Raw genomic sequence first — 14,621 nt, forward strand, 5'->3', positions numbered from 1 at the left:
TGCTTAGCACGGGCAGGGTCTCCACCACCCAGACAGCGGTGCCGAAAGGCAGGCAAAGGCTGGAGGCAGGGCTAAAGCAGGGTTATATACACCGGGGCGGGGAGTGCCTCAGGCTGATTCTTGGTGACTCTGAGCGTAGGAGGTGCTATGTGGAGGTGAATCAAAGCTGGGCCTGCGAGTGTGTATTTGGAGCATGTATTTTAGTCTGCCAAAGGGGCGCTGATGCACAGTGCCCGAACTCTGTTGGCTTTTATAGAGGGTATGCATTTGGGGTAGAAGCTTACAGTTGAGGCCCTAAGGAGTCCTGCTGTAGGTTGCTCTCTCACCAAAGTCATTTGCCACGAGTTAAAGCCAGAAGGTTGCTGGTCTCCGCCTGGTCTCTCAAGGCTTCCTCTGTCAGTCTCTGGCAGAGGGCGCGTTTCTTCCCAGGCCTTCTCAGCGCTCAGCTGCTCTGTTCTCTTTAGCTGCAAACTATCAGGCTAATGCTAGTCTCCCCCGGGATCCAGGATCAAACTGGCAGAGCTCTCTGCTTGTGTCTTCTTGAGTGCTGCCCGTTTATATCTGCCCACCAAGGGGTGGGAACTCAACCTGAGTCATGCCCTACTGACATGGTTGAATCTAAAGCCCTAAACTGATTTTATCAAGTCAACTTAAAACCTTTAAATTTAATGCAATCAAAGGGTATCACACCCAGAGGAATAGATTAGTTTATAAACATAATCTTTCTCTTTTTGGGATTCATAAATAATCTCAAACTGCCACTGGCCCGGATGTTCCAGGTGTAGGGAATAGTAGTACAAAGGGAAGTGCCATGTGGGCTTGAGGAGCTGGCTGTCCTGGGCATGAGTGTGGCCTTGGGCCTGCTGGGGCAGGGACCGGAGATGGAGTCAGCTGTCCTGTGCAGCTTCTGCAAGGCACCCAGCCTCCAGAAGAGGGCCGGCAAATGGCTGCGGGGGACTTCTCATCTTCACCTCTCTCCTGTCCAGTTTGCATTCTCCTTCCCACGGTGGCCACCCCGTCCCTTTCCCCAGGGCACCAGCCTGGCCGAGTTGGGCCGAGGTGACTTTCTGAGTCACGTGCTCAGAACCGTTGGCAGTGGAGGACTGGTGGCCGGGCCTGTGGGTTTTTCCTGCGGCTCTTCACCCATCTGTAAGCCCTGAACAGGCAGAGCTCTGGGTGCAGGATCCCAGGCTGCCGGTGTCAGCCTGCATCATCTCTCTCATTCTCCAGTGGTGGGAGCCAGGAAGGGAGGGGCTGCCCCAGACGGCTGTGGGCTTCTCTCGGCCCAGCTCCCATCCCTCACGAAATGTCTCGCCAGTAACTGTCGCCTTGGAGTCTCAGGGAAAGGGTAAGACCTGAACTCTGGGATCAGACTAGCCTGGATGGGTGCTGGGCTGGGGTTTTGTGAGACCGGGCCCAGGGCAGAGCCTGGTGGGTGGGTGGGCGTTCTGGTTGGTTGGGGTCTGCAGCTCCAGCGTGTTTGGGGACACCATCTTCTTCCTGGGAGTCTGTACCTTCCCATGGAGTCACTAAAAGGGTCTTTTCATCCTCCCTTCATTCCAAGCCACCCTTTTGTCAGGATGTTAGCACAGGGGAATTATTTTTTCTTGTTCTTTAATTTTTATTTAACAAAATTACAGTAATTCCTTAATATGATCTAATACACCTCCATATTAAAATTTTCCCAATTGTGTCAAAAATGCCTTTTTATAGTTGGGCTTGTTTTTTGTGTTTTGTTTTTTTTTTCCTCTCCCCTTTCCCGCCCCCCCCCCCACCATTGTCTGCACTCTCTGTCCATTCGCTGTGTGTTCTGTGTCCACTTGCTTGTATTCTTGTAAGCAGCACCCAGAATCTGTGTCTCTTTTTGTTGCGTCATCTTGTGTCATCTTGCTGCGTCAGCTCTCCGTGTGTGTGGCATCATTCCTGGGCAGGCTGTACTTTTTTCATGCTGGGTGGCTCCCCTTACAGGGTGCACTCCTTGTGCGTGGGGCTCCCCTATGCGGGGGACACCCCTGCGTGGATGGCACTCCTTGCACCCATTAGCACTGAGCATGGCCCCAGCTCATCACATGGGTCAGGAGGCCCTGGGTTTGAACCTTGATCTCCTATGTGGTAGGCGGATGCCCTATCCATTGGGCAAAATCCGCTTCCCTTTTATGTGTTTTTTTTTTAAGATTTTATTTATTTCTCCCCATGCCTTCATTGTTTTGCACTTGCTATGTCTTTTCATCTTCCTTGTTTCTTTAGGAGGCACTGGAAACCAAACCCAGGACCTCCGATGTGGGAGGGAGGTGCCTAATTGCTTGAGCCACCTCCATTTCCTGCTTTGTTGTGTCTCTCACGCTTTTTCTTCTTGTGTCTCTTGTTGTGTCAACTCACTGCACCTGTCCATTGTGTGTCAGCTAGTCTTGCTCATCTTCTTTAGGAGGTATCGGGAACTTCTACTCCCTACTTTGTTGTGTATCTCATTATGTTTTTCTACTTATGTCTCTTGTTGCTTCATCTTGTTATGTCAGCTTGCCACATCTGCCTGTTGTACCAGCTCACTGTCTTCTTAGGAGGTACCCAGAATGAACCAGGGACCTCCTTTGTGGTAGGTGGGAGCTCAGTCACCTGAGCCATGTCTGCTTCCCAGTTGGGCTTGTTTGAATCAGGACCCAGAGCACAGATCACACATTACATTTGTTTATGTCACTTAAATTTCTTTTAATCTAGAACAGTGTTTTTTCCCATTCAAACTTACCCCCTCCCCTCTTTTTTTTATGCCATTGACTTGTTGAAGAAACTGGGTTGTGTGTCCTGATACTTTTCCAGGACAATTCTGGATTTAACTGATTGTTTCCTCAGGCAATTAATTTGTTCCTCTATGCTCCATATTGTCTAGACTAGAAATTAGCTCTAGAGACTTGATGAGGTATAGGTTCAGTTTTGAGGGGCATGAACATTACATAGAAGGTACATAGAAGCCTTCCATTTCAAGACGCCAGAAGGCATAGTGTATCTGATTATCTCACTTTTAATGATGCAAAACTTGATCCGTGAATCCTGGTGGCAATGTTCTGATCCCTTCCTTATTAAGTGCTCTACCTTTTACCTAATGATTTTAGTATAATCATTGCTTGAATCAGTTTCTATTAGGAGCTGAAAAAGGGTGTGCTAATTTTATTGGTTCTTTCTCATTAGCTGGAATTCTGTTTAGATATTTTTCTCTTCCATGAGGGTTTGAAATAATGTTTTATGTTGGAAAGAGGGATAAGTACTTAATTTTAACAGTTTACACAATAGTGAGTTGATGACCTAACAATCCCAAATGATGTCCAAAGACTCCCTCCTCTGTTACTTATATTTTTACTCTCGTAGTAAGTACACTGATTTCTTTATATTCCATGTGCCTGTGTTTTCAGTCATTCTTGCTATGCTCAAGTTATCTGTCTTTAGCTAGTGGGAACCCCTCAAGCTGGCTCCTGTGTCCTTTTGACATAAACTCATTAATCCGTGAGTGCTTCCAGCCCCAATAGTAAGATGTCCTCCCACGTGGGAGGTCCTGGGTTGAGTTTCCTGGTAAAAACAAACAAACCAAAAAATCCAAACAACAAGCAAAACAAATGAAAAAACCAATTCAGGGAAGCTGATGTGGCTCAGTGGTTGAGCACCGACTTCCCACATATGAGGTCCCAAGTTCATTCCCGAGCCCCTTGTACCTCAAAAAAAAAAAAAAAAAAAAAAAGTTGTGGGCATGTTTCTTGTGCTAAACCTAGAAGCAGCCTTTTCTGTGTGGAGCCAGGGTTCTGTTAGTGAGGAATGGAGCCCACAGGCCATGTTCTGGGCACTAGAGTTACTCACTGCTTCTGGGTTTGTCATCATTTCTAGGCCTTTTCAGTGGCCAAAGCAGGGAAATATAGTTTTTTTAAAAAGGGTAAAGAAAAGACAAAGGTTTGTATTGGTATTCGAATGTAAGATTATAGGGTTTTATGCAATTTGTCTTTGATTTTGTGCGGAAAATCTTGTTTCCTAATTCTTATACTGAAAAATCTTGGTTCCTGAGATTTTCCTACAATATTCATATGCATATTTCAAAATATCAAAACTAGTATTTCTAACATTCAGACAACTGCATAAAATTTCAAGTGTAATTGCAGTTCTTTTTGCCTTTAGGATATATTATACTAAGGACATATAAGTTAAAAATACTGTATTTAAGGTTACTTAGAATAATTATTTTCTTTATAATTTTCTTTATATGATTATGTCATTAATTTGATCTATAGTTAGGTTATTTGTTTCTATTTTTAAAATTTTAGGAAATACTTTTTGTTAATTTGTGTTTTTTAAATTATGTAAAACATTTATAGAATTCCAAAGTTAAAACTAGATAACAGAGGAAGCAGATGTGGCTCAACAGATAGAGCGTCTGCCTACTATATAGGAGGTCCAAGGGTTTGATACTCCAGGCCTCCTGGCTTGTGTGGCGAGCTGGCCCACGTGCAGTGCTGCTGTGCGCAAGGAGTGCTGGCCCACACAGGGATGCCCCCACATAAGGGTGCCCCTCGTGCAAGGAGTGGCCCCTGTGCAAGGAGAGCTGCCCTGCGCGAAACCGCAGCCTGCCCAAGAGTGGTGCCATACACACGGAGAGCTGGTGCAGCAAGATGACGCAACAAAAAGAGACACAGATCCCCAGTGCTGCCTGATGAGAATACAAGCGGACACAGAAAAACAGCAAATGGACACAGACAGCAGACAATGAGGGGTGGGATAGGAGAGAAATAAATAAGTCTTTAAAAAAAGCCAAACAGAAAAACTAGATAACAGAGAATTTTTAGTTCTCTGAAAACTAGATTCAGAGAAATTTTGCTTCCATCCTTTCACCCTATTCCTTCCTTCTCTGTAGGTAATCGTTTTTATTGTTTTTTATTCAGTTTTGACTTATCCCTTCATTGCTTCTTTTTTAGCGTGTATATGTAAAATCCCCCCATTTCTTACACAAATTGTAGCCTACTGTATATATTTTTCTTCACCTGAAATTGATACGTTAAAAATCTCTTTATTATGGAATGTTCCAAGCACACAGAAAAGTGGAAGAAATGGTATAGTGAACATTTGTGTACACATTATGCAGCTTTAACAAAGATCAATTCATGGCCCATCTTGTTTCATGTATTTTCTTACTCTCGCCCTCTTCCAATCACACAAGGATTTTTTTTTTAGGCGGTACCAGGGATTGAACCTGGGACCTTGTGCATGAAGCAGGCTCTCAACCACTGGCTACACCTGCTCCCCTACAAATAGATTATTTTTAAACAAATCTCAGCATCCTATCTGTAAATATTCCAGAATTTCTAAAAGATAAGGTTTTTATCCAAAAAAATATAATATCACATCTAAAGCTTAATTTGTTATCAAATCTTACTATCACCCACCTCATGTCCTAATATTATCATCATTACATCAGTGTTCAAATATCTGGTTGTCTCATTTCTTTTTTAATTTTTATTTTTTATTTATTTCTCTCCCCTCCCCCCCCCCCCCCCCAGTTGTCTGCTCTCTGTGTGCGTTCCCTGTGTGTTCTTCTGTATCTGCTTGTATTCTTGTCAGTGCACTGGGAAACTGCATCTCTTTTTTTCGGTTGCATCATTTTGCTGTGTCAGCTCTCTGTGTGTGCAGTGCTGTTCCAGGGCAGGCTGCACTTTTTTTTTGCACGGGCCAGTGGCTCTCCTTACGGGGAGCACTTCTTGCCTGTGGGGCTCCCCTATACGGGGGACACCCCTGCATGACGCAGCACTCCTTGCGCGCATCAGCACTGTGCATAGGCCAGCTCCACATGGGTCAGGAGGCCCTGGGTTTGAACCCTGGACCTCCCATATGGTAGGCGGACACTCTTATCAGTTGAGCCAAGTCCGCTTCCTATGTCTCATTTCTTTTCATACCTAGCTTATTTGACTGAGGATCCAATTAAAGTCCATACATTGCAACTGGTTGAAAATATTTGTTAAATTCCTTTTAATTTATAAGTCCCACTTCCTTCTCTGTCTTCCTCCCCACCCCTACAATTTATTCATTGACAAAACTGGGCCGTTTGTCCCTCTGAGCAACTGCTCTGAGTCCAGGTCATTGGCTCCCTCGGTGATTTGTGCATGTGGCCCCTTTTGACCGAGAAGGGCCTCTCCCCAGTTCAGCCTGGGGCTCTTCCCCTCCAGGCTGTCTTGGCTCTACCCATTTAAGCTTTGGTGAGTCTTGCTTTAGGACTTTTCTCCCCTGGTTCTTTCCTAGGGCTGGGGACAGAAGGGCTGCTGCCTGTTCTGCCCTTTCCCATGGGTGTGTATAGTCCCCTGCGATGCAGGGCACCCCTCCGAATGAGCAGATAGGTGGGGTGATGGAAACTGGGCAACAAGTCCACATTGGGGGCCTTCTAAGTGCCAGCTGGGCTGGGCTCAGATCCACGTTGGAAGTTGCTGAACCGTCTGATCGGAAGTGCCGAGCGGGTCTCCACTAGGCCGTTGGGAGGGAGGGAGGATGAGAACTGCCTCTGCTGTGCTGGGGCAGAGGTCCTGGTGGGGTCAGGAGACTTCTGGTCGTGCGGTAAGGTCTTAGAATTCAAGGAGTGCCTTAGGCTTCTGGAAAGGAAATGCTGGTTTCTGCTAAGCTAGAGGGAAGAAACACAGTTTCTGTACTGGGGACAGGACTCATCTTAGGGAAAGCAGAGTTAGGGTCTGTTACTGAGTAATAAAGTGGGAGGCAAAGTTTGCTGGGGGTCACTATCACACACTCTGTGAAGCCTAGACACGTCGCACCTGTTGTAGGAGACTTGGAAGAAAGTGTTTGGGGGAGGGGTTATCCTGACCCACGTCCTGGGAAAGCCAGACAGCTCTGATTGGAGAGCGGCACTGGGGCACGTGGTGACCTTCTTTCCTGGTGATCTTTTCTAGACTTGTCAGGTGTGCCAGATGCTGCTGCCCAACCAGTGCAGTTTCTGTGCCCACCAGCGGATCCACGCACACAAATCCCCCTACTGCTGCCCGGAGTGTGGGGCCCTCTGCCGCTCTGCCTACTTCCAGACACATGTGAAGGAGAACTGCCTGCACTATGCCCGCAAGGTGGGCTACAGGTGGGTGTTGACCGGCTTGCTGTCCTGTGGCCGCCAAGGCCTGTCCTTTACCTGGGCCAGAAGTCATTTCTGACTGAGGTTTGGTTTGGTGTCAAGAGGTTGGGGCTCCGGCCTGACAGAACAAGAATGTTGACTGGTACACAGACAGGTGTTTTTATTTTGTAGAGAACAGGAAGAGCAATAAGGAATTAAAAAGTATTATTTAAAAAATAGCTTTGAAGGGGAAGGTTTGGAGCAGGTTAAGATAGGATCTATAGGCGGCGGACTTGGCCCAGTGGTTAGGGCGTCCGTCTACCCCATGGGAGGTCCGCGGTTCAAACCCCAGGCCTCCTTGACCCGTGTGGAGCTGGCCCATGTGCAGTGCTGATGCGCGCAAGGAGTGCACTGCGTAGGGGAGCCCCACGCGCAAGGAGTGCACTGCGTAGGGGAGCCCCACGCGCAAGGAGTGCACCCCGTAAGGAGAGCCGCCCAGCGCGAAAGAAAGTGCAGCCTGCCCAGGAATGGTGCTGCACACATGGAGAGCTGATGCAGCAAGATGATGCAACAGAAAAAAACACAGATTCCCATGCCGCTGACAACAACAGAAGTGGACAAAGAAGACACACAGAGAGCAGACAACCAGGGTGGTGGGGAATGGGAGAGAAATAAATAAATAAATCTTAAAAAAAATAGGTATCTATAATACTCATTTTGTCAATTTGGTAAGAAAATATGAAGTATGTAAATTTAATTAGTCTACAAAGTTATGTTTGGCATATTAAAATTAAAATACTGTTTCAAAAATACATTTACTAATTGCAGTTCTTTAAAATGTTCTCAATTTTTGTTAACAAATGGAGCTGCAATATACCAAATTCAAAAGTCTCTAGTACCTTCTTTTAGGTTAATTTTTGTCAGTTCGTGAGAAGCAGGCAAAACTTGAGAATGGAAAAAATGATCAGCCTCATAGTAAAACCAAGAAAAGCCTTATTTTAGACAGAATACCCTCCACAGTGTCAAACATATATAAGCAAGTCATTTTTAGAAAAAAGATCAAAGTGTGGGAGAAAACACCCTGCCAAACTCATTGATCTGTAACTTTTACATTGACCCAAATGAGGTCTATCTTACTGATTTATTACAGTTGGGAGTTTCTATACCTTCTGATATTTTACTTTAATACTTTTACTTCTTAAAATTAATTTTGCCCATATTTAGTAAGGTTTTCTGCCCTTTGGTGTTTTTTCTAATTTATTGATTTAATTTGTTTAATGAGCACTTATCGAGTACCAATCATTGTCTTTAGCATTCAGAACAGGAAGACAATTAAGACACAGTCCTTGCCCTTGAGGTAGCATTCGTCTGATAGATAATAAATGTATGTGCACAGGTAGTTATAACTCAGAGTGATGAGTCCTATAATAGAGGAAAGGTGGTATAGCAAAGTTCTTTTGGGGAGGGTCAAAAGTGCTTCGTGGAGGAGATACAAGGAGGTTTTCAGACAGAAGAGGATATTTCCTTGGCAAGGATGTGGGCTGGAATACTGGTATACACAGAAGGGTTGTAGGAATGAGAAGCAATTCTGTAGAGATGTATCAGGATAAACTAGGGGTGGTGGTGAGAAATGAGACTAGGGAGTTGGCAGCAGCCAGTCCATGCAAGATCTTGTATTCTTTGTCAGGCATCTGGGCTTTAGCCAGTAGGCAGAGAGGAGCCTGGAAAGATTTCTGGCAGAGGGGGTCCAGCTAGATCTGTGTTCTAGAAAGATCATTCCAGAGAAGCTGACCTGTATGCTAGATAGGAGAGTTGCAAGACAAGTACAATAGTCCAGGTGAGATGATGAGGGTTCAGCTAAGACAGAGCTATGGTCATGGAGAGGAAAAGTGAGATTTAGAAAGTAGAAGCACCAGCGCTTAATGATTGTATATGGAGAGGAGAGATGGGGAGGGGTCATTGATGACTCCTGTGTTTCTGTCTTAGTGTAAACATTTCCAAATGTAGACTAATTTATTTTGTGTTAAGAAGGATGGAGAATCTAAAGTGCAAATAAAAAAGCAAGACGGACCAGAGACAGGGCTCTCCAAAGCCTTGCCACCACATTGCAGGACAAGACGTGCTTGGCAGCAAACCAGGCCGCGTTCTTAAATCAGACACTTAAACCTGTGTTTTTAGGTTATCCTGTAATATTTGAAAACACTTTTTTGACTTCGACTTAGGTATGTGCTGCTTGTTCCACAGTCAAATCAAATCCAACAGCAAAACTTACCAGGTGCAATGGATGTGTCATGATGATGGGAGAGAGTGTTGCTGTGGGGGGAGTGGGGGGCGGGGGCGGTGGGGTTGAATGGGACCTCATATTTTTCATAATGTAATTAAAAAAAATAAATAATTTTTTAAAAAATGAAGTTATAAAATGTAAAAAAAAAAAAAAAATCCAACAGCAAGGCTGTCAACTCTTACATTTTTAGTTTTGAATCTGGAATCCAAGACATTTTCCGTAGCATGGATAGAGTGATAGCAAAATTTTTACAATTGAATCTTTTGTTTTACTTTCTTCTTTAAGAGTAAAAAGAAACATGGTGTCTCAAAAGCAATTCAATTTATCAAGCCTTTTGTAATAAGTATCAGACAAAAATATACTATGATTCAACTTCAGTAATCAGTGAAGAAATTGGCATTAAAATCTTCAGTGATCTATGGTTGAGCCCGGAAGAAATATGCACCCATACCAACTTCATTACATTTAAAGTCCTCAACTACTAATGTATTTTTAAAATAATAGCTTTCTTGAGATATAATTAAAAAATCATACAACTTACCCACTTAAAATATACAATTCAGTGGTTTTTAGTGTATTCAGATGTGTACAACCATCACCACTGTCCATTTTGGAACGTTTTCGTCAACCAAAAAGAAACCCCACCTTCTCTCATCCTCCCATTCCCCCAGCCCTAGGAAACCACTAGTGTACTTCCTTACTCTGTAGATTGCCTCATCTGGGCATGTCATATAAATGGAATTATATAGTATGTGGTCTTAGCATAATGCTTTCAAGGTTCATCCTCGTCATAGCATGTAACAGTATTTCATTCCTTTCTGTGGCCAGATGATACTGCCTTGTGGGGTCGTAGTCCACGTTTTGTTGATCCAGCCATCAGTTGAAGAACCTTTGGGCCATTATAAAGCATGCTGCAGCTCACTAACACTTGTGTGGTCATGTGTTTTCAGTGCTTTTGGATATATACCTAGGGGTGGCTTGGTTAGAAGGTAACTATTGTTAGCTTTTTGAGGAACCGCCAGATTGCTTTCCACAGTGGCTATACCGTTTTTACATTCGCACCAGCAGTGAATGAGAGTTTTCATTTCTCCTTATCCTCGCTAAAGTTTGGTATTGTTTGATTATTTAATTATAGCTATCCTAGTGGGTGTGAAAGTAGTTTCTCATTGTAATTTTGATTTGCATTTCCCTGATGGGTCATGACGTTTCACATGCTTATTGGCTATTTGTATATCTTTGGACAAATATCTTTCTGATCTTTTGCTCATTTTTTAATTGGTCTTTTTATTATTGAGTTGTAAGAATTCTTTATGTATTCTGTATACAACTTCCTTTTCAGGTACATGATTTGCAAATATTTTCTTCCTTTCTGCAGGTATTAATGTTTTTTAGTAAATTCTTAAAAGATACCTATGTTTCATTGTACTGAGCTCTATTACAAAATTTTACAATATTATTTCATGCTTTATATTATTTTTGCCTTTTCTGGGAGACAATTAAAAAACCTGTACATGTTTTATAAATTCTTCTGCTGTTGTTGATAATTTGGAGGATGGCCCATGATGTCATTAGGAAGCAAGTTTAGACCATTTCAAGTATATTATTTTCTTATTATTTGTGATTATTAGAAAATCTAAATATTTAAAACATATGGTTCTGTAATTGTTTTTTCTTCAGAGTTTCTTTAAAAATTTTGGTAAAGGGTTGTGTCTTGTTGAATTTCTCTCTTCTGTACATTTTTTATTAATCTGTAAACCCTATTTGCTCTAGCCCTTCACTGAGGCTGCGTGACGTGTTCTTTTGCCTCTTTATCTTCTTACATTCAATGAGCTTTCTTCAAAGAATGTCTACTGCGTTAAGTAAAATGGATTTTCAATGGCATGTCAGAAGAGCACATTTATATTGCTCTTGCAAGAGTTTACACATATGAGCTGTACTTGGCCACTTTGGAAGAATTTGGAAATACGTGGATTTTATTTTCCCCTCATAACAGCTTGTGTTATGAAAGTACTGTTGAGTGCAAGAAGTTAGTTTCACTGTTTTGTTCAGCAGAAGAGAAAGGGAAATATAATGAGAAAGTAGCTTATATAGAAAGCCTAAGTTAAAGCATGTACACATTTTGTAATGACTCCTTGGAGTATTATAATACAAACAGCTTTCTGGTTCTGAGCATTGTTCCTTATTGCTAATTAAGTTCTTAAAGGTGATTCTGTTCCTCCTCCCACAACTCCTTCACCTTCCCTTCCCCACACAAAAAAAACAAAACCAAAAGGGTTGGTCAGGATTCTTTGATGCTATATGTGGATTGTGAAAAAGGCTTAATATAGTGAAATGAAGGTTAAAAGGAGTCAGAGAATTCTTTTTTATAATTTGTATTTATTTATTTTATATATATATATATTTAGATACCAGTCTTTCATTTTCTTCTATATTATTTCCCACCCCCAGATGGCTCCCTCGTGTGTCCTCTCGTCCGCTTGTTGTCTGTGCGTTGTATCTGCACATTGTGCCTACTCATTTTCTTTAGGAGGCACTGGGAACCAAAACCCAGGACCTCCCATTTTGGAGGTGGGTGCCCAACTGCTTGAGCCACATCCACTCTGCAGAGAATTCTTAAGTGAAGGTGTATCTGTCCATCAGGAAAGCCACAGTATCTCTCCTAGTGCCTATTTGGAGGTCAAGGTTATGGTACAGGCAATATTACAACCAAAGGAAGAAGGTAAAAAATTATCTATGGGGAATGATAGGGAGCAAGGAAGATGTTTCTCTCACATAGGGAGAAAAGTTCTTCTATAAACCTTAGTTAGGAGGAAATACTGAGCCTCAGTGGTTGTAGATTGTCATGGAGGAAGGTCGTAATGTTCTGTGATACCAAAGAAAGGAATAGCAATACTTGTAGAGATACTGTGAAGTTGAAAGAAGAGTGTAAGAAGGGGATCCAGCAAGGCCTCGGTTTCAGAAAATGTAAGGCAGTGCTTTATTTCATTTATGTGTACACTATAAAAATAATATATCCCCCCCAAATAATATACCCACTAAAGGAAACTTAGAAAATACAAATCAGAAGGGAGAAAAAGAAATAAAAAGTTATCCATAGTCCTACCAAGGAAACTTTACAACCTCTAGAGCTGCATGGTCCCACGCGGTGCCAGCCACATGTGGCTGTTGAGCACCTAAAATGTGACCAGCACAACAAAGGAGCCAAGTTTTTCATTGTATTTGATTAATTTAAATGTAAGTAGCCCCATGGACTGTGCAGCTGGTGATCATTCCCAGCATTGCAGCCAGGCCCATTGGGCAGTGCGGTCCTAGATGATTTCCTCTAGGCTTTGGCCCAGGTTTTGAGGGCCGTTTGCTTTGACGTAATTGTATGGTGAGCAAAGCATTTCCTGTCCTGCTTTTCCTACCAAATGGTGCATCGTAAGCATTTTCTCACATTGTTACACGTGCGCCACAAATACTTTTAATGGCTGTACATTTTAAGTGGCCGTCACTGTGTAGTCACTGCCCCCCGTGGGGAGGCACAGGCTTTCTGTAGCCTCCTCTTGAGATTCCTCCCAGAATCCTGCAGTTGTGTCAGACTTACATTTATACTGTTTCTGTCGTTACTGAAGCATTTTCCTTCCCCTCCACTGGCACCAGCTTCTCTTAGCTGGGCTCAGGTTTTTTGAAGACCTCCTGGCCAGCAAGGGGAGGGGCATTTCTCCCCCCTTCCCTGCCAGGCCCAGCCTTGGGCTCGGGAGCCCTGGGTGACGCCTGCAGCCAGTAGACCCACAGAATGTGCATGCGGAGGATGGAAGACCGAGCGCTTGTGGGATCAGCGGGGGTGGGTGGGTCTCCGAGGCGGTGCCCTTGCTGCCCTCCATCCCTTCCAGCACCATCTCTGGCTCTGACACCCCCACGCCCTACCTCTGTTATCCAGGTGCATCCACTGTGGTGTCATCCACCTGACCTTGGCTTTGCTGAAAAACCACATCCAAGAGCGGCACTGCCAGGTTTTCCACAAATGTGCATTCTGCCCCATGGCCTTCAAGACTGCCAGCAGCACTGCGGACCACAGCACCAGCCAGCACCCCGCCCAGCCCCGCAGACCCTCCCAGTGAGTGCAGCTCCAGGGCTGCTGGCCCTGTGGGGAAGGGAGGAGTGGTCTGGGTGCTGCAGGGAGTGGTGCAGGGATGGCCTGGGAGCTGGGGCTAGGGAGAGCGATGCCTCGAGTCCCCCTAGGATATCCTGAGGCGGGGGAGTAGCCACACTGGCTCAGGGTAGTGCTTTCCCAAACCCAACCCGGATTCAGGAGGAGCAGGGGTGGGGTGGAGCGGTCGTGGAGCTGTGTGGTTCTGCCAGCAGAGCCGTGGCCACCTCCTGCCCTTGGCTTGGCTTGTCAGGCTCATCTATAAGTGTTCCTGTGAAATGGTCTTCAACAAGAAGAGGCACATTCAGCAGCATTTTTACCAGAATGCCAGTGCGGCACAGGTCGGCGTCTTCAAGTGCCCTGAGTGCCCGCTCTTGTTCCCGCAGAAGCCGGAGCTGATGCAGCACGTCAAGGTGGGACGCCCTGGGCAGGGAGGCCGGAAGGAGGGCCCATGCTTCAGGCAGGGGGTCTGACTTTTTGCCCCTCTCCCCTCTCTCGGTCAGTAATCCTTCTCCCCATCCCCAGAGCACCCACGGGGTTCCTCGAAACGTGGACGAGCTGTCAAGCCTCCAGTCTTCAGCGGACCTGTCCTCGAGCCGCCCCAGCTCCCGAGTTCCCACTGAGCCCCCTGCCCCTAGTGTGGCTGCTCGGGGCAGCTCCCTGCCCCCCAGCCACTGGGGCAGGCCTGAAGCCCATCGCAGGGCTGAAGCCAGGCCCCGGCTGAGGAACACGGGCTGGACCTGCCAGGAATGCCAGGAGTGGGTTCCCGATCGGGAGAGCTATGTGTCCCACATGAAAAAGAGCCATGGTCGGGTAAGTGCAGCCACGTGGTCACGCAGCGACATGATCAGCCACATGATCACAGTCACTCAGAGACACAGCCGCACACGTTCACACAGCCCTAGTCACACAGCCACATGGCCAGTCTCATGGCCACATAGCCACACAGCCACATTGTCACAGAACCATGCCAGGTTCTCTGGACTTCGTCCTGTGGGGTCAGCGGCCCCTCATGTGGCCGACCCTCGGGTTCCTGGTACTTTGGGTGGGGCAGGTCCCACAGATCTTGAGATCTTTAGGGTATTCTCTTTGCTGCACCCAGAACTAACTTATGGCTCTGATGCTTTGGG

General features: G+C 45.1%; 1 protein-coding gene across 5 annotated transcripts in view; it reads left to right on the plus strand.

Annotated features, from left to right (window-relative positions):
- Positions 1 to 14,621, plus strand: part of ZNF592 (zinc finger protein 592) — a 52,818-nt gene that overhangs the window by 34,584 nt on the left and 3,613 nt on the right. For all 5 annotated transcript variants that reach the window (XM_071214381.1, XM_058294725.2, XM_058294726.2 and 2 more), the window contains 4 exons: positions 6,924 to 7,102; positions 13,282 to 13,458; positions 13,745 to 13,904; positions 14,017 to 14,304. In XM_071214381.1, the coding sequence (XP_071070482.1) occupies positions 6,924 to 7,102; positions 13,282 to 13,458; positions 13,745 to 13,904; positions 14,017 to 14,304 (804 nt within the window). The remainder of the gene's footprint in view (positions 1 to 6,923; positions 7,103 to 13,281; positions 13,459 to 13,744; positions 13,905 to 14,016; positions 14,305 to 14,621) is intronic.

Source organism: Dasypus novemcinctus, chromosome 3 (assembly GCF_030445035.2).
Source record: "Dasypus novemcinctus isolate mDasNov1 chromosome 3, mDasNov1.1.hap2, whole genome shotgun sequence".
Classification (NCBI taxonomy): Eukaryota; Metazoa; Chordata; class Mammalia; order Cingulata; family Dasypodidae; genus Dasypus; species Dasypus novemcinctus.